The 23,869-nt window shown below is 36.6% G+C and overlaps 4 protein-coding genes across 13 annotated transcripts in view; 1 reads left to right on the top strand and 3 right to left on the bottom strand.

Annotated features, from left to right (window-relative positions):
• On the bottom strand, positions 46-5,828 carry LOC104727774. Its single transcript, XM_019232719.1, has 3 exons — positions 5,643-5,828; positions 5,336-5,557; positions 46-581 (listed from the first exon to the last, which is right to left on the bottom strand). The coding sequence occupies exons 1-3, from the start codon at positions 5,734-5,736 to the stop codon at positions 370-372; spliced, it is 528 nt and encodes a 175-aa protein (XP_019088264.1). The 5' UTR covers positions 5,737-5,828; the 3' UTR covers positions 46-369.
• Positions 7,746-11,842, bottom strand: LOC104722518 (zinc-finger homeodomain protein 2-like). The gene is made up of 2 exons (XM_010440694.2): positions 10,936-11,842; positions 7,746-7,998 (listed from the first exon to the last, which is right to left on the bottom strand). The coding sequence occupies exons 1-2, from the start codon at positions 11,597-11,599 to the stop codon at positions 7,883-7,885; spliced, it is 780 nt and encodes a 259-aa protein (XP_010438996.1). The 5' UTR covers positions 11,600-11,842; the 3' UTR covers positions 7,746-7,882.
• On the bottom strand, positions 14,312-17,390 carry LOC104722517 (tryptophan aminotransferase-related protein 2). The gene is made up of 5 exons (XM_010440692.2): positions 16,996-17,390; positions 15,535-15,838; positions 15,110-15,390; positions 14,726-15,018; positions 14,312-14,639 (listed from the first exon to the last, which is right to left on the bottom strand). Exons 1-5 carry the CDS (start codon positions 17,241-17,243, stop codon positions 14,443-14,445), a joined length of 1,323 nt encoding a protein of 440 aa, XP_010438994.1. The 5' UTR covers positions 17,244-17,390; the 3' UTR covers positions 14,312-14,442.
• Positions 18,986-23,869, top strand: part of LOC104722515 (protein MODIFIER OF SNC1 1) — a 9,423-nt gene continuing 4,539 nt past the window's right edge. For 2 of the 10 annotated variants that reach the window (XM_019232731.1, XM_019232732.1), the window contains exons 1-9: positions 18,986-19,290; positions 19,877-19,944; positions 20,469-20,552; positions 20,638-20,682; positions 20,774-21,143; positions 21,574-21,676; positions 22,112-22,186; positions 22,355-23,489; positions 23,560-23,797. In XM_019232731.1, the coding sequence (XP_019088276.1) occupies positions 19,916-19,944; positions 20,469-20,552; positions 20,638-20,682; positions 20,774-21,143; positions 21,574-21,676; positions 22,112-22,186; positions 22,355-23,489; positions 23,560-23,797 (2,079 nt within the window). In that variant the 5' untranslated portion in view covers positions 18,986-19,290; positions 19,877-19,915. The remainder of the gene's footprint in view (positions 19,291-19,876; positions 19,945-20,468; positions 20,553-20,637; positions 20,683-20,773; positions 21,144-21,573; positions 21,677-22,111; positions 22,187-22,354; positions 23,490-23,559; positions 23,798-23,869) is intronic. The other 8 variants (XM_010440687.2, XM_019232730.1, XM_019232733.1 and 5 more) reach the window with 8 other exon arrangements.

Below are 23,869 nucleotides of genomic sequence, written 5' to 3'. Positions count from 1 at the left end.
TGTATTGTTTACTCAACGCCTGTCATTACCAAAGCACAAGTACAACCACAGTAAAGATGTCCAGAACCACATCGTATTATATTTATAGATAAGACAATAATAAAAAAAAAGTTTTCAACCCTCGGCCTTGACATCTCTTAACTAATATATATCTTAGATAGGCAACAAAAGACAATAATAACATAGAACATCCCTTGAGAGATAGATTTGCCAAGGGCGCACACAAAAAAAGTTAGTCCTCGGAAGATGCGGTTGCTTCACACAAAAGTTCTTTCTCGGCGGAACCAGCCAGAACATCCGCTAGCTTCCGCTTACGTTATGAGCTTCCGCTAATATCTCCTCCCCTCCATCAAATATGCTTGTCAAAAACTAGGGTGCGCTTCCAATAGGCAACCGCCATTTTTGCTTAGGTTGGGATAAGAGAACACCATATGACCAGATTGTACACAAACATCCGATACCATCACCGAAGTCGTCTTCGATTATGTTTGCGAGCACAACCACATTTGATGGTGTAGGATTTTCCAGTGTCCACAACATAACGTCACAAAACATGGCGCAATGTCTCGCATATTTACTCTCTGCAAAGCAGGTAAAATATGCATATCAACAACGTAGATCTTTAGATTTACAGATACATACATATATTATATATATGTAACAGAAAAGAGCCTAAGTAATTAAGAAATAATGCGAGAGAAGGTCTGATTGAGCCTAATGTAACACCAAAGAAGCCGGAATTGGCCATGGTTCCAGTTTGGCTTGATTTTCACGGTGTTCCATTGGAATTCTTTAACAAAGAAGGTCTGGAACACATTGCTGGTTTGGTTGGACACCCAATCTGTCTGCACCCACAAACTGAGAAACTCATAAACATAGAGGTTGCCAAGGTTTATACGGTTATTGACCCAAGAAAGCTCCTCCCTGAGGTAGTCAATGCGAGATTTGAATATGGCCAGATTAAGCGTATTCGAGTCTCCAGTCCCTGGCTTCCAGCACTATGTAGCCATTGTAAAATGGTGGGGCATACTGTTTCTCGCTGCTCAAAAGCACCTCCAACCTGTGATCTATGTGGTTCAGTAAAACACAACACTGACAAGTGTCCCCGGTCCAAAAAAGACAAGCGTATTGGTAAGGCCCCTATCCAAAGTCAGCTTCCAATTGTCGGTGTTGCTCCAGCGGCTACGCTTTCACTGAACACTGATGTGCTACCATCAAGGGACGAAGTCTGGCTTCTTGCCAAGCCTGCAAAGGTTCCTGTGCGTGGCGATAAGCCAACCAGTACAACCAGTGAGCAGCCTAGAAGTGTTTCTCCATCCACCCCTCCAGTGGTAACACTCACCTCAAAGGTCCCCTCCAAAGCTCCTGGCCTGCAATTAGATGAGGGTAAACTCTGTGTTGACTTAACTGCCAACCTTTTCTCTTAATTACCGCACAATATCGAAACAGGAGGCTCCCAGACTGCGGACTCTGAACAGGATAGTTTGTCTGAAGATGATGATAATCCGGATGCCGAATCTGACAGATTCCTAAAGGTAATATCAAAGAGAATGTTACGGAAGAAAGACTCAAGAGCTAGGGCTAGAGGCCCTTTAAACATCTAATCGCATATCCTTTTTATGGATATTTTTTGTCGTAATGTAAGAGGTCTTAACGACCCTATTAAACGGAGAAGCTTTAGGAAATGGATAAAGGTTCATAAACCTTTTTTTGGTGGAATCATTGAGACCCACATTCAACCTAAGAAGGCAACATCTCTTTTTTCTCGTCTGCTTCCAGGTTGGTCTTTTGCGGATAATTATGGTTTTTCGGAGCTTGGTAAGATTTGGGTAGTGTGGCACCCAGCTGTACAGGTCACAATCCTCTCTAAGTCACTCCAGATGATATCCTACCTGGTCAAGTTACCTTTTGAGCAAACAGAAGTAGTAATATCAGTGGTCTATGCCTCTTCAGCCAGTAGTGAGGAAAGAAGGTTGTTATGGGTAGAACTGCAAGAGCTTGCTTCATCGCCATTGGTTGCAACCAAACCATGGACAGTCCTTGGGGACTTTAATCAGATCCTTTTCCCCCACGAGCACTCATCTCCAAGTTCAAACTCTTCTAGAGGTATGAGGGATCTCAGTCAATGCCTTACTCTAGCTCATTTAGCAGATCTCCCATTCTGTGGTAACACATTTACGTGGACAAACAAGCACTCCATAAAGCGCCAAGAAGCTCGACAGAAGATTAGTGAATGACGAATGGCTCCACGCTTTTCCTAACTCGCTTGGTGTTTTTGGTGAACCCAGTTTCTCTGATCACAGCCCATGTTGCATCTTTATGGATCAATTTAAGGCCAAGTGCAAGAGACCATTTAAGTTCCTCTCTCTACTCAACATAAACCCGGATTTTGCTCCCCTGATCAGTCTCTGGTGGAATGCCTTATCTTTTGACTGCTCTAAGATGTTAAAAGTGTCTAAGAAATTGAAACAGCTAAAGAGTGTCATCAAAGCTTTCAGTCGAGACAACTACTCTGAGTTAGAGAAAAGAGTTTCTAAAGCCTATGAGGACCTGCTATCCTGTCAACAAACTCTGCTGTCTTCACCATCAGATCAAGAGATAAGCTTGGAGAAGGAAGCCCATCACAAGTGGTGTATTTTGGCAAGAGCTGAGGAGTCATTTCTAAGGCAAAAATCAAGAATATGTTGGTTGGAGGAGGGTGAGAAAAACTCTAAATTTTTCCACAGGGAAGTTCTCTCTCGTCAAGCGCAAAACCAAATCCTGTTTCTCCTCGATGATATTGGTCAGCTTGTGGAATCAAAGCAAGGAATCCAGAAACTGGCAGTGGAGTACTTTCAAAAGCTTTTCAATGATCAAAACAACGTAAATCTCCCATCTGTGGCAGAACTCGTGGTTTTGATTCCCCAACGCTGCTCTGCATCCGCGCTTCAAATCCTCTCTCGCCCTATAACTCCCGTTGAAATAAAAGAAGCATTTTTTGCCCTTCCGAAAAATAAAGCTCCAGGCCTGACGGATATTGTGCTGAGTTCTTTACCTTTCAGGGTATTGTTGGTCCTGACATGATTGCTGCAGTTCAAGAATTTTTCACCACTGGTCGTTTGTTAAAGCAGTGGAACTCCACAGTGCTTTCTCTCATCCCGAAAACGCCAAATGCAGATTCAATGTCCCAGTTTCGGCCCATTGCTTGTTGTAACTCGATCTACAAGGTGGTTTCCAAGTTGCTAGCCAATAGACTAAAGGCAGTTCTACCGAATCTAATTGCTAACTCGCAGTCAGCTTTCATCCCGGGCCGGTTGCTAGTTGAAAATGTGCTCCTAGCCACTGAACTGGTCCAAGGATATAACCACAAGAACATATCTGCAAGAGGTATGCTCAAAGTAGACCTGAGGAAGGCTTTCGACTCAGTTAACTGGGAATTCATCATCAACGTCCTCAAGGCTATGGGTTTTCCTCCATGTTTTGTAGCCATGATCAGTGAATGTATCACAACTCCCTCGTTCTTGTTATCGGTAAATGGTGAGTCTTGCGGATACTTCAAAAGTACTAAAGGACTAAGGCAAGGAGATTCAATATCTCCATACCTATTCACAATAGCAATGGAAGTGTTCACTATCATGCTCAACAACAATTATAACAACAATCTTGTATGCCATCATCCCACGGGAGTCACTCCCCAAGTATCTCATCTAGCCTTCGCCGATGACATAATGATCTTTTTTGATGGTAGCAGAGCTGGAGTGAACCTGAATGAAACCTCATGGTGGTCTTCACTTGGCTTCAATGTAGGTTCACTTCCAATACATTACCTTGGCTTACCGCTCATGCATAGGAAACTTTGGATCTCAGAGTATAGACCTCTGCTTGACAACATATCAGCAAAATTCTCCTCCTTGACGGTTCGTGCTCTCTCCTATGCTGGTAGAAAGGAATTGATCTCTTCAGTTATCTATGGGATCTACAACTTCTGGGCCTCTGCTTTTATCCTCCCAAAAGGTTGTATCAAGAGTATTGAAAGCCTATGCTCAAAATTTCTTTGGGGAGGTGATATCACAAAAAAACCGCAAGCAAAGGTATCTTGGAATAGACTATGTCTACCAAAAGAGGAAGGAGGACTCGGTTTTCGGTGCTTTACTCAATGGAACAAAACACTTTGCTTGAAGCTGATCTGGAGACTTCTCACTGCTATGGACTCATTTTGGGCAGATTGGTTGAGAAATAACAAAATTAAGGACGGATGTTTCTGGCAGCTTGAGATAAAGCAACAAAGCTCTTGGACTTGGAAGACCTTACTTCAGCTTCGTCCTTATGCAATGCAGTTCCTGAGATGCAAAGTTGGAAATGGGCAGCAAGCCAACTTCTGGTTCGATTGGTGGACTCCATTTGGACCACTAATCAAACTGCTAGGAGATACTGGACCTGCACAAATAGGTATCACACTATCTTCGACAGTAGCTCAAGCATGCTCCTCCACAAGATGGTCAATCCGCTCAGCACGATCACCTCAAGCAGAACTCCTGCAAATCCACCTGACAACAATCCCCCTCCCATCTATTTCGACAGAAGCTGACTTGTTTCTCTGGAAGACGGAAGACGAAGAATCCGAAAAATTTAGTGCAAGTAAAACATGGGAAGTACTTAGACGAAAACATGAATCTCTCGCCTGGACAAATCATGTCTGGTACAAGGGTTATATACCACGACACGCCTTCATGATGTGGATCACTCATCGCAATAGGCTCCCAACTAAAGTAAGGCTAGTAAACTGGGGTTTCGATATTGTAACTACTTGTTGTCACTACGGTCTCGAGCCAGAAACACGGGACCATCTTTTCCTACATTGCGGCTACAACGAGGCATTATGGTCAGAGGTTACTAGGAGGTTAGGATACTCTCCTTTCGTTTTTCACACTTGGACTGCTTTCTCGACCTGGTTGGACATTGATGATGCCACATCCCCAAAAACCCTCCGTCGTCTTGTAGCACAGGCTCTCATCTACTCCATTAGGATTGAAAGAAACAACAGATATCACAATAACACCATCACTCCAGCACATATCCTACTCAAAGCTCTTGACCGGCAAGTACGGGATGCCATCCTCGCTAAGGCCCATCGAAAGAACTTTCGAAGATTATTGCTAGTGTGGTTCAGAACCATTTAGGTGACTTTAAAGTTGGTTTTCCATTACAGATATCCCATGTTTTTATTTTTTTGGGCAAGGGTTATCTCAAGTTTCAAGCTATTGTAAGCATTACAATCCCATTTTCTTAAATGAAAATTCACATATTTACAACAAAAAAAAAAAAAAAAAAAATTAAGAAATAATGGAATTCTCACCTTCGGTAAAGACTTCGAATTCGTCGAATCCAGCATCCAAAAATTGACGTCGCAAGTCATCCGAAACCTTATTATTATCAGCATAAGCATCAATCGTCACCTCCGCATCACAACCATGCTTCTTGACAGCCTCTTTCATACTTTGGTAAATCGAAGCAGGATCGAGACCATCTGGGATTGGGTAATCCTCCTCCACATCCCAAAACACACATGTCTTACCATCTACGCAAACAGACAACGATTAAACAATTAATTACGAATAAATTAGATTCAATTAGATACATATATAGCTAGAGATCTTACTTACCCTTGTGAAAAATCAGCGGATACATGTCCTTGTACGTGGCTTCGTCGATATTGAACATCGCTTCATCGGAGGGCTGCGGATCACGATCACACATGGTTTCATCCGAAAGCTACGGATGAGAGAATTTAGGGTTACTACAATTGTGATTTCTTTTTTCTTTAGATGTAGAGTACACACTACACGATCAAGGTGGAATCTTGGAAACCTAAAAGGCTAAAAAATTATAGTTAATTAATAGTTTAAACAGATATTCAATTAAAAATTATTAACTTTTTTTTTGGATATATTATTAATTTTTTTTATCAACCTAACTTTTGATTAAAACCATTTCCAAAGATTTTCTCTATTTTTACCTCTATTATAGAGGTAAAAATAGAATACCATGAGTGAGCCAATTTAATTTGCATGTCTTTTAGGAAGTTTCCACCTATCAATAAAAAGGTTTTTCTAGAATATGTATATGTGTTTATTTTATTAGTAGTATTAAAGATTTTCATTTTTATCTAAATAAATATCTTCAAATTTTTAACCCAAAAAAAAAACTTCAAAATAGCTAATTTAGTTATTAACTTACAAATGATGAATGAACAAAAATAAAGAATCCATAAAAAATTTAGAAGTATAGAGATAGAATTAAAATTATTTATGTACTGTATATTCATTCATAAACACATTGATACTATATATATATATATATATATATACGTAACCAAATGTGATATTAGCAACATTGTTAGTCTATTCGTGTTTATATCAATCTCAATTTACAAAGTGTAAAGACAATATGGTTGTGAATTGTGATCATGGATCCGGCAAGTCATCACTCACGGTTGATCTAGCTTTACATTTCAACACCGAGATCATCAACTCTGGCAAGATGCAGTTCCATGAGTGCTTGAAGATCACCACGAATCAATTAACCATTACGAAACGACGTGGAGTGCCACATCACCTTCTCCGTAAACTACACCCGAAAGCTGGAGAAGTAACAGCTGCAGATTGTCGCGTTATGGCAGCTAAAAGCCATCTCCATGAACTATAGTGGATGCTACATCATCGTTTCGAGAGGCACCTAAGTATTCAGCTTAATTAAGCTTTGTATCTCCGCGAAATAATGTGTTCAATTTCTCGTCATATCAATTATATATAATAGTATACTATATTTAATTTTAAATATCTTTGAACTATATGTTTGATTAGACTCTTATAACTGGATCGGGTTGTGAGTTTTAAGAAAAATTCCCTTTGTTTTTGATAATTTATGTAAAATTTAAGCGTATTTGATTTTTTGATCGTTTTTATTTCTCATTATGTTTTTTCATTTATTAAATTCACTTTACTTAATGTTTTTTTAATGTCAACAAGGTAAATTAAATGATTTTTTAATTAAACAACATTTAAAATGATACCTAAGAAGTATAAGCACTTAGAAACTTGATGAAATAAGACTATCTTTAGTATCTTGCCCAACTGACACTTGTTAAAACTGTAGATGACATGCCCATCTTAAATAATGTAGAAAGACAAATGTCTGATTTTCTTTTTCCAAATATTTTTTTTTAAAAGGTTTATTTTATTTTGTTTTCATCTTCATATTTATGATCTTTTACCAAAAAAAAAGAAAATTACTATTTTAAAAGTCTTTTTTCCAATCTCTAATAGTTTTCATATTACTAATTCATTATTCACACCTTCAAGACATGTGGGTGTGAACTAATTGTAATGCAACTATAATTAAAAGAGATCCTCCAGTTATGATAAGTGCTTGTATGTATTTAAAACGTTACCCAAAAAGAAAATTACACAAAGAAACACGAGTCGTTATATACAAGAATATATCTATATATATATAATAAAAAAAATTATGATAGAAAAAATGTTGGATTGTTTTTCAAAGGTTATCATGAAAAAAAAATTATAATAGAAGGTCGCAATTTATGAGGTTAATTTGTAGATATATAAACTTCTCATTTCAAAAGTATTTTAGAGGTTCTCTTAGTTATATGGAAAATGGAGGAATGTTTCACTCTGAGCTAATTGGTTAACGAATTAGTATTTCATACCATGCATCATGCATGCAAAGTTTATATAAAGCCATAAAATCTTTTACAGAGACTGTCTCAGTATGAGATGGTAATGGACTAACGATCTAGATCTAGGCAATGCCAACAACTTGTTGGACTTCAAATCTCTGCAGCTATGGTACAAGTAAATTGGTGGGTACAAAGTTGAAAGGTTGTTTACATATAGGGAGGGCCACGACTCCTGTCGCATAATGCCAACCAAATCAATATAAGTGTCATTTCACAACCTGTTGGTAGTATATCCTTCTTTATATTATAAGAGACGTTGTGAGCTGAAAAATCGAAATAATATCTATCAATAAGCAAAAAATGTTCGCGGTAAGATGCTCGGAACAAAATGCGGACCGATATGCAACTTCATAACTTATAAATGAGATGGCGAGAATGAGATTTTGAATATTTATTTTCAAAAAAGACATGTCAACTTGTGAGTTTGTTATCGAAGGAGATTGTTATAATAAGGTTCTTCTAATTGAAAATTTTGTGTTTTCTAGGTAAGGTGCTCATCTATCTATTTCCTTGAATCCTTGAAAAAATGAATTATAAAAGTTAAAAAAAAAAAAGGGGGATCACAAGATTGAGGAAAACAATCCCAAGAGTAACTTGATATGTTTACATCAAGCGTTACGACAATTAAATGATGGTTAATTAATTAGGTTGTGCTGAAAGAGACAAAAGAGTGAGAAGAGGGAGTTAATGCATATGTTGTAATTGACCGGTGGGTTTTGGTAAGATAGCGAGAGGAAGGTGACAAATGTGAATTCGTCATTTTCTTCATCAAGACGGTAATCTATATGTCATCTCCATCGGGAATCATTTGGTTTAATTATTTCAAGCCTTTCGATTCACTGACTTGCTTCGAAAGGTTACTATACTGTTCACATGAGATAAAGTACCTTTAATTTAAATGAAAAAAATCCGGATTTTACGGTCCAAAGTCTATTTGAACAAAATCAAAATAAGTTAAATGAACTAAGGGTATCTCCAACCTATATTTCCATTTTGATCTTCAAAATGGAGTAACTCTATTTTGGAGTTGGATTTTACTTCAATCCTATTATATTTTGGAGTAAAAAATAGAGATCTCCAAATTGTAGTGTAAAATGAAAATAGAGGTCTCCAAATATAGAGAAAAAAATGAAAATCTCTATTTTGGAGATGAAAATGGAGATGGATTGGAGCAAAATTGATTCCAAACTCCATTATGAAGATGAAAATAGAGATGGGTTGGAATTGGTCTAAAGAAATATTCAGTCAATGAGAAGAAAAAAATACAATAGAAAATGGGTCAAATGTGAACCCTTGCAAAAACTGGATTTTATACCTAAAACGGATAATTTTTTTATCCTTAACTGCGATTAATTAAATACATTATTATGTGGATTTGCGTCAGTTTATCACATTTCATTATAGGACTCTATTTATAGATATCATGAGCATAATAATAAACAATATACATGTATAGTTATACTCTATGTTGTGTATAATTGTTCCTTAAACTAGTCACATTTTCAATATATTATAGCATGCTGTTTATGGAAATCGTCACATGCGTAATAACTAATAAGCAAATAACATATGTTTACTTATTTAAATAAGGGATGTAAATGGATGACTTAAATTAATAAGTTAAATAGGTTAAATAATCATTTATCTAATTTTTTATCATTTGAAATGAATAAGTTGGAAAACTTATTCAATCCATTCAACCAAAAAAACTGGAGAAATGAATAAATTATAAAGAAAATCTGTTTAACTTTTTCATCTTCTATTTAATGGATGAATGAGTTGAATGCTATTCAGCCCATTTTATTCAACTCATATTTTTCCAACTCATTCATTAGAAATCTCTAATGCAACTATTTCCACCCAACGTGTTTTTTTTGGTTATATTAACGAGTGTGAGTTGAGTTTCCCGGCTATGGCACGTAATGCTTAGACACCTAACTAAGAGTAATATCGTCAATGGCTTCTCATTGTTGCACATGCTCAACTAGATCTTATCTTCTTATTTTTTTTTCTTCTTTCTTTAGTTTTACAGATAACCTTAAATTAATACATTTTAACCACCCTAGCTATAAGCTAAATGGTAAGTTTTATGTAGGGACTATAACTGATTATTGCTAGCTCTCATTATCATTTTATTTGTTTGTCAATCCTTTATATATTAAAAGAGATGCATTTTCACACAAAATGTTGTCGTGTCGCACTCATAAAGCTCCAAACACTATTTCCTTTACACTATTTCTTTTATTTGTCATCGGTTTCTAATAATATAATATTCACATTTAAATACTATTATATTTTTCAAAAATATAATTAACACCCAAAATTAAATTTTTATATTCTCTTTCTAACTTAATTATATTTTTTAATTACATTTTCATAAAATCTTTAAAATAATTTTTAAAACTTTTTGTTCATATAATATAATAATATAAGATTGATATTATAATAATTTTCACGGGTTAAATTTTAATTATTATAAAAAAATATATATATATGTAATATATATATATATATATCCAATCGAATTTTAGATTCCAATTATCGATAAATAAAATAGATTTGTAAATAAAAATTACAGTAAAAATATTTAATAATTATTTTATACCGCATATAGTGCGTGTTGTCATCTAGTATATAATATCTATGTAACATACGGGTTTAAGACTTTAAATCTAGTTCTAACACAACAACAACAACACTATCACATATTACAAGACTCCAAATCTTTATCAACGGCTCCTTATCATCTAATTGACATAGGAATATATGGTAATAGTAATATAGGGAAGTAGTAAAGAGTATGCTTTTCTAATGTTTACCAAAGATGGTTTGTGTTTACAAAGACACAACAGCTAAAGACAGCTGAGGTTGAAACTCATTGGTCTACAACTCTAAGCACCGTACTTTTATTTTTGATAGTTTAATTGGTCCATCACTCAATTACGATCGTTCAGTAAATTATGAAATTAACCATTTGAACCAAACGATACTGATGATGATTAATTAATCACAATGTGTCCTAAACTGTCCCAAACTACTAGATACGGTTATTAACTAAAAGAAGAAACTATGTCCAGAAAGAAAAGAAAAAGCATAACTACTAAGCAAAAGTAGTTACAGAAAGAGTCATACCAAAAACGAAACAATTATGATCTTCTAGCAATTTTAAATAATGTCTGAGCAAAACTAGGGTTTCTTACCAAGAGAGTTTTTGTTGTTATGCATCCAAATTTTAAGCACTTGTCTCCTAACACCAGTCTCCGCACAGAACTGCTCAACAGCTACGTCATCGTGCTTCTGAATTCGCCACCCCAACCTCTCCGCAAAGGCTAACATCTTCTCCTTCTGCTCCGCAGTGAACTTCGTTCTAAACCTCTTTGCGGTGGTCCCGCCGCTGCTGCTCGGATTCGATGTATCTTCCTCGTCCGCCGATCCCACGGGTGGCCTATAAGGCTGCCCTGTTCCCACGGGAGATGCTAGATGAAGATATCCAGGAGGCGGATGCGGCTGTGGAGGGCGGTTGTAGTACGTGGGAACTCTATTGGCCCTGCCGCCGATGATTTCAGTTTCCTTGCGGTGGAAGTTGCGGTGGCAGCCACAAGCTGCACACTTGAGAGCGTCGAGCGTACCATCTTCACCGGAAGGCATGAACTCGCAGCATCCGTCCACGGCGTGGCCTCCTATGTTCACGGCATGGTTTTTCAAGCACTCTCTATACCTCGTCTTCCCTCCGAGCCCTTTGTTCCTTCCTCCTCCTCCTCCGCCGCCGCTCGACGTAGCTCCCTCGCCGCTCAGAGAGTCGTAACCACCGGGGGGATTAGCACCCGACATCTCCATATCTTCTTCTTGCTCCTCAAAATTCATATTCCCTCTATTTTATTTATTTCTCAATCCTTCGGCATCACAAGAGACATCCGTACAATTAGATTGTTACTTATAAACTATTCTAGAGACCAATAATTCATGAGAGTTAAGAGTATAAATTATGGTAGGAAAAAATAATATATATTTTTTTAATTTAATCCGAATGAAAAGATGAAACAGTGAAGATAAGAACGAGAGAGAGAGAGAGATGATGAGAGTGTGGACAACAATTCCCAAGCCTGCCGCTTAATAAAAGAGAGCCTCAACTTTTTTTACGTTTTTTTCTAAGCATAATTTTGATACAGTTTTATCCAAAAAAAGACACCCATAAGCCATAACCTTTTGAGGGTTTAATGGAAAGTACAGTTTAGAGAAAAAATATAAAGTTTATGTTATATTGTATGATTTAATTAAATGGTGGTTTGAGATTGATTAAATGATTAAAATGACGCTTAGGGCTTTGTTCAAGGTACGTTTGACTATGGCGACTTTGCCGTAAAAAGAGGATCAAAGTGGAACTGAGGTGAAAGCAAAAGTGTCTTTGGGACTTACTGATCACAGCAAAATGGCAAAAGCATGGGGACGTTGAGATAACGTGTCATTAGTTTAAATCCGGCCTTCATTTTGTTTTTTTGTTTGTGTTCATTATCAAACAAATTTCTTAATTTGGTAATCAGCTCTTTTACAATTGATAATATTTAAATCGCTCCCTACTCACAAATATCTGACCATATAATGAAAATTCAACCATTCTCTTAACCAAAAATTGTTCAACTATCCCGACCAAATGACCGTCTCACCGGTAGGTAAATCCACGACCCATAGTAAATCAGTCCGGCTATGCAGTTAAAAAAAAAATTCGATTTCAAAATTGAACCCTGACTATTATTTAAATTCACCTACCAGTATATATATCAAACTCTTTTTCAGAAACGAGCAGGCCTATATAGATGATGATAATATTTGTCGGTATTTTCTAGTCTTAAGCTAATCTTCCAAAACATGTGCAATTTATCATTTTATTTATCTTGATGTAACAGTGGGGTAAATATACTTCTTAATAGTATATATAACTTGTGACAAAAAAAATAAAAAATAAAAAAGCATATATAACAGTTGTTTGAAAATCTAAAACTTGTTCAGTAAAGTTTGTAGATCTGGTTTAAGTTTAACATCTACTTAACCGTTCTAATAATTGTGTGACTTTAAATGATTTTTTCTGTTTTTTGGATTTTTGTATGCATTACTTACTGTTATATACTATATATGTTCTTTTCTTACTGTTATATAATATGTAGGAATATTATTGTGAGCCAAAAATTAATTGTGGACCAACCGGTGTAGTCTTGTTTTGTTTTTGGTCTTAAAGAGATCATGTTGCAAGTTGCAACAAATTTATTTTAAGACCTGAAGCATCATTTATCCTTAAAATGGAATTCAAACACGTTTTTTGTAAGACATATTTACAGCTTCCAACTCTTAATCATGTTTTCTCCCTCTTTCTAACTCTTTGTCACTAATTAGTAGTACAAAATTACAAAACAATTTATATAATTTGTTCGGCTTACTTATGGTGAAGGTGAGAAACACATATCTTGGTTACAACCTTACTTTTTTTTTTGTGTGTCGATGATATTTAGATGTACAACAAACAAAACAACGTACATGAGGATCATTTGTGTAAGGATGAATAACAGGAATGGAAACAATTACAAGATGCTATCAAAATTCAAGAAATTGGTATAAATAATGGTACTCAAACTGAGATTAGGATCAATTTTGGTTTCAAAATAATATTTACATCTCTCATCAAAGACAAAGACTCATTAATTTGTGAATAGGGAAAAAGACAAGTATTGTTATGCAGACGATCATCAAGTTGATAAAGAAGGGAGGATTAAATTTGTGGAAAAAAGACAAAGACGACGGGCGTTTGACGACGGAATAGTACCACAAACAAATGTGATGTGGCGTAGTCAGGAGAAAGTTGATGATGAATTTTGCAGAAACAATCACGTGAATGGTTTGTGTGGTTGTGTCTCACCTCATACTCTATTCTTCCTCATCCATATATATTTTGTAAATTTATTTTGTTTCTAGAAGTTTTATTTTATTTTTTGTTAGTTGACGCTCTTTAGTTATTTTCAATTTATCTTTTCATAAACTTTTAAAGCATGATGAATGGGCGGTTCTTTTTTAAGTATTTTCACAGTGTTAATATTTTAATTAGTTTGTTGGTGTTTATCGAAGAGAGTCATTTTCAAAAGGGTTTGATGTAAAAAAATATAGTTTGTTAGTGTTTTTTTTTGTTGGTTAAATTTTGTTAACACTTTTGATAGATTATATAGAAATGGTTTTATCCTTCTGAATTATGCAGACAAAATAGTTGACGTGATATACAAATGACGCAGTGGAAAAGCTGATACAATTGTAAAATGGACAGGTTGCGACAATGATACTTGCACCATAGTTGACATGACGATGAAGGATACAATTGTAAAACCTAATTAATTAACGTTGGAGTTAAAAATTGAAAAAAGAAAAAAAAAAAGAATACGCTATAAGTGAAATGTGTTGGATCTGATGCTTCAAAAGATTACAAATTTACAACCAAGACTTTTCAGACCAACATGCCGACACACTTGAACAAACGCTCGGTAGTAAATGAATGTTCTCTTGTAGGGTGTAATAAGTTTTAACTTGAGCTTGATCATCAGTATCCAATCTATACTATTCATCCGAGAGACGAATTAGTTGGTCCTTTTTGATCTCCACATTATTCAAATTTCCAATAATTTAGAAAACACTTGTTGCAAAGATCATCATCACATGCACAATTGCACTTACAAAGTTGAATTAGAGGAAACTGAAACCCTGTGAAGGAAAATATTAAAGTTAATATCTCTATCCAACATACTTATCCTCACATAACTTTTGTCATCGCCGAAGTGCTTTCCACTTTTCGTTAAAATCTTCTTTTCTTCTCTTAGAAACTTCTCACAATCCACAATCCCTTCTTCACACTTAAACCATGCAAAAGCTGCACACAGTATATAATACACTAAATCAAATGAGGAAAAAATAAATGGTTCCATAATTATTTACATTGTTTTTATTTATATTTACCTGGTTGTAACTCAAAGACCTTGCCAAAGAAATTGCAGCGTTGAGAGACGAAATCAGGAACGGTAAAACGTTTAGTGTTCTTCGCTGCTTGTTTCAATAGCTTCCACCTCTCGTACATAGCATCATAACTGTGTTCAAAGAAGGATTTAGCCGTTTCATTCCCACAGCTGTCTGACACAGCCTTTAGAACCTTGGCTACTCTAAGCTGCGAGTCCTTTGAAACCCCAATCGTGTTGAGTTCAATGTACTCTGTCATTTTCCTAGCTGTCTCTCTGTCTTTCACTAAAGCCCATCTGCAAAATGAAACAAGAATGTGACGTTTAATTTAGAGACTTGCTTTTTGTTTTGTTCCCATGAAGTAAAACGTAACAAAAATGTAGTTACCCAATGCGCATCCCTGCATGGCCAGTGCTCTTCGAAGCAGTGAAGAGCATTATATCGTGATCAGCTGCTGATGTTATCGGCGTATACTGCGGCCAGTAGTAAGCCAAATCATGGATCAATATACCTTTACTACTGTTTACTACCGGTTCTCTCAAGAACCCATCAGGGTTGTTTGGAGAAGTAACAAGTTCAATGTATGGACCTTCTTCCTTGTATGTCTTTGCATCTCCGCCCCATCGATATAAACCCGATTTAAGGCAGTCAGTAATCAAAGGGTATGACTGCAACCAAACCGCTTATACATGTTAGATTGATATCTATGTGTGCTAAAACAACCCTAGAAAGCTAGTATATATCCAGCAAAATGGTGCGTCTATAACAAGACATACAAATAGTTTGAGTAGACAGCTCTTAATGTGACTCACACTATAATAAGGTGCAGCTGAGACGACATTAAGAGGACCAGAGTCATCATGTGGGGAGAGAGCATAGAGAGCAGCCTGATACAACTGTGTTGAGCCAGTGCCAACAACAATGAAGCGGTCTTGCGTTACAGCATTCCCAACAACCTTATGCACCCTCACAATCTCTTTGCCAAGCTCTGGTTCAAGAAACCAACAAAGGTTGTTGTTATCTGAAAAATAGCTGAGAGATTGCCATCCAGGTATCACCATTGTTGTCACATCTCCCATTTCCTGCCAGTATCTCTCATACACCGTTGGATCGCCACTACGTATAGATACCACATCAAGGTTAGCGTACATTATGTTTATCGACAGTGTGACAATAACTGATCTTTGAATTAAGGAAAGCTGCGAATATAGGTAAAGAAAGTATTCGTGGGTCCTCTTCTCTAATGGAGAACATAAAACAACACATTCTGATTTCTGAAACAGTAAAAAAACATGGTCAAGTACGTACTAGATCACCAAACTAGTCCTTTAGATTCTCTCAAAGGACATGAAATATTTATGTATTCAGAGAATCATGTCCACCAAAATGTGGGCTCTCTTTACTTTTTTTTTCTTTTTCTCTTTTACCTATTTATAAGTTTTCCCTTGACAATGGAGTTGGAAAGAATAATAAAATAATAATATATATTCTGATATACCATGTGTCTCCTCAACCTAAACTTTCAAACTCCATTGGCTATCACTAACTAAATTAATTACGAGAGCATCCAAAAAGAAACATCACTCGTCAACCTCCTTCCTCTCACAACATACCACATACCAAGTCCGTATTAAAAAAAAGTCACTCTCTTCTTTACTTTCTCATCAACAAGAAGAGTGGCCCATTTCCAATTTATTTTAATACTCTTTAACAGTTGACATTTATGATCAATTTATCTAAATTCCCTAAAAAAAAGAAAACAAATGGATCGATTTGCAAAGTTTTTTTTCTTTTTTTTTTGACGAGTCATAAGTCATAACTCATAACAAAGTAAATAATAACAGAACCAAATATTCAAACTAGCGGCGTACGTTAAGGAACACAGAAAATATATATAGGGGCGTCAAATAATGAACACCATCAGTAAAAAATTATATCACAATGACCGCCCCTTTTTGAAGTTGCATTAAAAATCGAATGGTGACTATGGCATTAAAGCGTGGAGGTTCACTTGCGTGCTTGTAGGATAATCTCAGATTCTTTGCTAGTATTAGAATCAGTGACTTTCAAAGCAATCAAGTATGGTATAAGGAAGAAATATTGTCTACAGATTCTAGTGGATACGCCATTAATACACATATTTACTAGTCTAAAACACCAAGAAAGAATAAAAATTCAATCAAAACTTCCACCATAGTGTCATAGTGACAAGAACATAAACTTTTCTTCAGAAAATTGTTATCTAGAATGTGAAAGAGTAAGTAAAGACTTACAGTTTGAGGTTGATAATTCCGTCGTCGTCTTCTTCGATCTTGCTATAGTTGCAAGATGCGGAAGACAACAAAGAAGATCCTGAGGCCGTGGTGGATACCACAGGCCATATGCTAGAATACACCGTTCTGTCCCAAGAATCTCCTCGTTCTTTTTCACCTTTCAAGATCTTTAGAATCAAGCTGAAGTTCACGGCCAACGAGAGGACCAACATATTCCTCCAAGACAGGAACCTCGGAATCTGTTCCATTTTCTCTCCTAACTAAAACGAAAAAGCTAGGAAACAAAAAGATGCAAATTAATGCTTGAAAGAAGAAGAGCAGAGGTGAGATAGCTGGAAAAGACCTCTTTATTAAAAATGAAACTTATAGAATCTCATTTTATCGAAGGAAAGCAAGTGCTGTCCAACGAGACTGAACCTTTTTGGCTGATAAATTCAAAGTTATGAATTTTGAAAGGAGATTAAAATAACCCTTGAAGAATCTCAAGAGATAAAGGTGTCCTACGTAACATGTGTTTATATTGAATTATGAACCTAATTAGATAATAACTCATACTTAACTCATTTACGTACAAATCATTCAATCAAGATTTGTTTTTTAATTAAAAGATTTGAAACCTTTATCCTCCCAAGAGTACTACCTATCAAAATATAAAAACAAAGACAAAAGTACCTGTCAAATTCCAAACAGAGGGTCCTAAAAGGTCTTAAACTTGGCCACGGCGAAGGGGTCACTGGAGAAGCTTTATATATAAGCTGAAAAAAAAAAGATTAGGTGGAAGCTCTTTGTTTGTTTCTCTCCGCCAGAAAAGGTTTTTCCCATTGAGAAAAAAAAAAAAAAAGATTTTGATTGCCTTTGGCGTGAAGAGTTTCAGCTTTTTCGTTTGTCAATGGCAGAACCTTGGAAACGACAGTACATGAACCGAATGAGAAACACTGAATTTATTCAGGATCTCTGTTTACTACAAGACTGGTGAATGCTTTACGTGTAATATTTTCGAGATTTACGTCACTTCTCAGTTTCACATCTAATTCGCTTTCTTGAACTTGTAGATTAGCTAGGCTCATTGACTATGTAATTTTTGTCGTTCGTGGACATGTTAAAGGAAATTTTACAGTTTCGAACAATACAATTCAGGGTGTAAATTGTCGTAATAACATATTTTTTGGGGGTGTTAATTATTATGAAGGTAACAAAGAGAAAATAATCTTTGCAAGGATAAGATAGATAAATCATGAATGGTTCATGGACCGAAATTATTGTCACGGCCCAATTTGCCCAAGGATTTTATCAAATCTCATATGGGTTGGATCCAAGATAATTATCCACCAATACTTAATCACTTCTTTAAGCATTTTTCTTTGGTTTATGTGCATTTTTTCGGAATATTTCAGAAGTCTGTAAAATGTCAAACGAGAGATTGTAGAAAAGTGTTGAAGAATTTAGAGACCTAGCTCTAATCTTAGATCCGCTTGAGATTATATCCGAGCACTACACACTCTCCCTCCATTACAAAACAATTGACTTGTGCAGTTGTGCTCGACCCTAGTATAAGTACTTCACAAACAAACGCAAACAGGTTGGTAAAACAAGTAACTTTAAACAAAAAGATTACCAAATTTTTTTGTTGGTCATTAATTAGCCGATCAACTTTAATTTCTTAATCATATATACACGTTATATAAAAAAAAGCTGTATGTAAAAAATTACTAAGAATATGCCATAAAAAGGTGATTTTTGCGGTATATTGTTTTGTTTGTGTATTAGTATTACCTTTTTATAATCGAGTTAGGTAAATATATTAATGATGCATATCCTAATTTATCAGTCATTAATTTTTTTTTGGTTGAGATAGGTGTGAACCTTTTAATTTTTTGGGCAGCAGAATTTAATTATTATTCGCTATTTTACCTTTTTATCAGAACGCAAATACAATGGTCACTAAATTCAATTACAAATTACAGAGAAGACCAAAAAAAAAAACATTAAAAGAGAAAAAAAAAAAGAAAAAAAAAAGAGAGGGCAGAGTAAAACCGTGCAGGCAGGCAGGCAGGCAGGCCCTGAAACGAACTTCGACGCTTTCTCTCGTCTTTCAAACCAATCCGTTGAACGTAAGCTTTCATCACCGCTTTTGTTTTCCCCCAACAACACAGATCCTTTGTCTTCTCTCCTTCATCTCTCCCTTCTTCTTCGTTTCCATCGCAGCCTCCGATCTGCCTCCCCTTTGTTTGATTCTCTCAATATCTAGGGTTTCCCCGAGGAGGACCCCCTCCCTCCGTTATATAATCCCCTTTGGTCAGTTGTTTCTCTCTCTCTCTGGCTTCCCTTTTTTTTTTTTTTTTTTTTTTAATTTTCCAGAGGAATCGAGTGACGAGTTTTATAGAATTATCCGACTTATAAAAGTCTCTTTTTTAAGTTGGGTTAGCCTCAATTGAATTGACATTAGTGGATTTGCATTTGTATGTTTTACAAAGGTCTCTTCTTCTTCTTCTTCTTGTGATAGCTCGTTGGTTGATCCAGAAAATTTCAACATTCGTTAGCTTTAGTAATGCGGTTAGATGATCCTTTGATAGTTTTCAGGTTTCTGTAGCTAATTTGATTGTTGTGTAGCAATTGATATGGGTGTTTTTTACCTGACTACTTTGTATTGTATGCTTTCTTTTCCTGATGGTAACTTTTAGAAAGTTTTTTTGATTGTTCTGGATTCTTCAAGTAGACTTTCAAATTTCATGTTTGGGAACAAATGTTATCTCTGCATTTAGCTTTGTGGATTTCTAAATTTGGATTTAGCACTGAGAGGTGCCAACGGTCTAGTTTTGATTCTTTTGAGTTCGAGCTTGAAATTTCATTCCTGAATCTGATTATGCCCCTTGTCTTACAGGTTTCAAGAGGTGTTATTGGATCTTGTAGCCGCTTTATAATGACCTCTAGCACCACAGGAGATCGAAGGTTTCTTCTCTTCTTTCAAGTTTTCTGTGTGTTTTAATACTGGGTTATGGGTTATATTTTGGCCTCTTTTCACGATGCTTGCATGATTTTATTTTCATGTGGCCTTGTCTTAATATGAATTACTTGTTTTCAGTGTGCTGCTGTTAGAAATAGAATCACTATATGTGCCTGGGGTATTGAAGGAAACTCAGTGTTTGTTTTTTTCTTTCTTTGAAAGAGCTTGCTTGCATGATATACATTCACCATGTTTGGAAGGAGAATAGTTTTTATTTCATATTACTTGCGTTCATAGTGTAGAATAGTTTTATTCAACATGGTTATTGATTTGCAACATCATCATTTAGAGTAACAGAAGATATTGTTTTAATGTTTATAGAAAACATATTATAAGAGCTGGTCGTTTTTTAACTACCGAAATGTATAATCATTTATACCTTTTCTCATTTTCACGTAAAGAGCTTTGTATCCTCTGTGATGATCTTGTATCATTGGTTTGATGAGAAATTACATTTCCCGGATATTAGCAGATGGGGTACTACAAGAAGAAGTGGCATGACTATATTGGGAAAGGTTGCTGTTCCAAAACCGATTAATTTACCAAGCCAAAGGTATTTGATGAGTGCAGGATCATGTTTATTATTAATATATGTATATAGAATCTCGTTCCCTGAACATTTCTCTTCTGAATTTAAGGTTAGAGAACCAAGGCCTTGACCCTAACGTGGAAATTGTTCCAAAGTAAGTTGACCTGTTTGAGATGCTATTCCTCTCATTCTTCTTCTTCCTCAAATTTTAGATGGTTTAAATTTCTTCTGGACATCTATTGTAGGGGAACCCTTAGTTGGGGTAGTAAATCATCACTGAATGCTTGGGGGACATCATCGTTGTCACCACGAACTGAAAGTGGCCCTGGTTCACCAAGCCACCTCAGTAATCGACCTTCTTCTGGTGGAAGTGTCACTCGACCTTCAACTGCTGATAGTAACAAAGCACATGACTCTTCTTCTTCTGTTGCATGGGATTCAAACTCTCGGCCTTCATCAGCATCTGGGGTGTATCCATCTAATCAGGCATCAGTTGCACTACAACGTCCACATAGTGCAGACACAAGACCAGGAAGTTCCCAGTTATCCCGATTTGCTGAACACGTGTCAGAGACTTCTGAAACATGGGGTCAACATGTGCCGGGAGAGAAGTTGGTATGGTTCTTTTATTTTATCCTTCTTTTGTATCCTTACATCTGTTGAGCTCCATGTCACTCTTCTATTACGTCTTCTGTTTTTGGGACTGTGAATGGTAATTAGTTATCAATCTAGGATAGAACTTTAATTACTGGTATATCATTCGTGTTTGCAATGGGAACAAGCGTAGGATACTTCATCAAATTATAGGGCACTTATTGTTTCTCCTAGAGAAATGCTTTGTAGTGCGTAACATAATCATCTGGCAACTGAGTGGCATATGTTCTCCAAGAAGTTTAGAATTCTGGTTGCGCAAATAGAATTTGATGGAGGGGTTTTTCATTATTATTTAGCAAACTTAAAAGGTTATTTTTTTTGTAGAATAGTTGTTTACAAGTTACCCACCTTTCATTATTTATCCTCATTCTTCAAGACTCGTTTTCTGCAGGGAGTTGCTCCATCAAAGAATGATGGATTTTCTTTGACTTCTGGAGATTTTCCTTCCCTTGGTACTGAAAAAGAGAGTTCTGAAAAGAGCACAAGGCCACAAGGTACCATCGATTAACAGTTAAAGTTAATGTGTCATTCATGCATTACAGTACTTCCATTTAAGAATAGTTCTCTGTGCACTTTTCAAAAAATACAATCAGCGTGTAAGCTATTAGAAATATAAAATGTTTCAATTTGTACTCAATTCTATCATATACTCGTCGTCCTTGCCTTCAAGAGAGTGACGTTAGCACAGTTTGAAAATTTGTACTTCTAAATGCGATTCTGTTGAGAAGTTTATCTACACGGATATTCAACAAAGTCAAAATTATCAGGGCATGGCTTATCTGGCTTGCTGTTGGTTGAACACTGTTTCAATCTTAGATGACCTCCTAATATGTGCTACTTGAGGGTTTTAAAATTACCTAGATAGAATGTGATGTGAATTGATGAAGTAGATACGTAAGGCATGGCTCTAAGAAACTACCAATTTGCAGATGCTGGACCTCGCTCTCGTCCTCCATCTTCGTCTGGAAGATCTGTAGAAGAGCAAGGTGTAGATTGCACAAAAGGTTCTTACTTTCAAATCTCTTTTTGTATGTTTTGGGGATATACAACAGATGTTGGCATCTCATTTCAAGAGTTACCTATGTTTATAATCATATCTTATGGAGGGACATGTTACCCTCTCAGGTTCTCTTGGACACTATAGCTGACCATATCTTCTCTTTTATCTGCAGAAGCTAATGAACGGATTGGAGATGCCAATTCCTGGAGAAGAGATGATCAGCCATACAGTGAAGATGCACATAGACATTGTAGAGAAGAAGGGCAATTGGACTCCCGTGGTCCACAATCTTATTTTAATGCTAATTTTCCTCATCAGTATGATGCTTGGCGTGGTCCTCCAGTAAATAATCATCAAGGTGGTGGCTGGTACAGAGGGAACCACCCATATGGTGCCCCAATGGGTCCTGGGGGTTTTCACATGGACCCTTTTCCATTTTATCCTACACAAGTTCCACCTGCTCCTGGACATGGGGCTCGTCCTAGGGGTAATCACTCTAGTAATGAAAGGATGTTCAGACCTCCAATGCTTGATTCTTATGTACACCCAAGGATGCAGTCTAGGCCTGGGTTTTATGTTGGTCCAGCGCCGCCCGAAGGCTACTATGGTCCTCCCAGGGGGTATGGCAATCCCAGCAACAGAGACCTGCCTTTTGCAGGTAGGCCTGCTGGTCCGCATACTTATAACAATCATTCTGGTCAAGGTGGATATGATATGCCTGGAAGCGAGCCACCACATTCGCAAGAAACACATAGGCCATACAACGAGCCATCACAATCTCAACAAACACAAAGGCCATACAACGAGCCATCACATTCTCAAGAAACACATAGGCCATACAAGGTTCTCTTAAAGCACCAAGATGGGAGGTTCGGGGAAGATAAAGCAAAGCGGGAAGAATTTCTAGGAAATAGGCTCCCGAATGCAGAGAAGGTAACTCAACAGCTGCAAACTTCAAGAAACGAGAGGATAGAAAACAGAAATGAGGCAAGTGGTGAAGTACAACCAGCTAAGGCAGAACTTTCTGCTTCCGGAGATTCCAGTTTGATTCAGAAAATCGAGGGCTTAAATGCTAAAACTAGAACTAATGATGGTTGGCAAAATGCATCATTTGTCGTCAATAAAGATGATCAGGAAAGCAAACCACGTACAGTCAATTCTGGGAACGCCGTAAATAAAGTTTCAGCAAAAAATCCTCGAACTGGTCATGCCAGTGATAGTAAGAACTCATTACACTCTAATCAAGGTGATCCCGCCACAAGCAAAAATGCTGAGCTGGCAGCTACGAGTGGAAATGCCGTATCCAGGTCAGTTATCATTTTTTTAGCGTTTCAGCCAGTTATGCCATCCTTTATGACGGAAAAGTTTTGATTTTAGTACCTACAGGAGATCTACTCAACAGACTCAAGGCAGAGCAGACCCCCAGACCAAACGAATAGTGAACAGTGAAGGCAACGATGGTTGGCAGAAGACAACTGTAATGTCAGGCTCCTCCCGTGCAACTTTAGCGACAAACTCAGAAAGCATTCGCGAGGTTAATGTAGATGACTCTTCAAATACCGATTCCATCAGGAGGCCTGGGTCTGGAATATTAGCAGACCCAAACGATAACCAGGTATAAACTAGTTCATATGATTTTTGTTGTTATTTATACTATTATGTGTTTCTTGTCTGTAGTCATCCTTTT

The sequence above is a fragment of the Camelina sativa genome, chromosome 11 (genome assembly GCF_000633955.1).
Source record: "Camelina sativa cultivar DH55 chromosome 11, Cs, whole genome shotgun sequence".
Lineage (NCBI taxonomy): Eukaryota > Viridiplantae > Streptophyta > Magnoliopsida > Brassicales > Brassicaceae > Camelina > Camelina sativa.
This window is presented reverse-complemented; position numbering and strand designations above follow the sequence as displayed.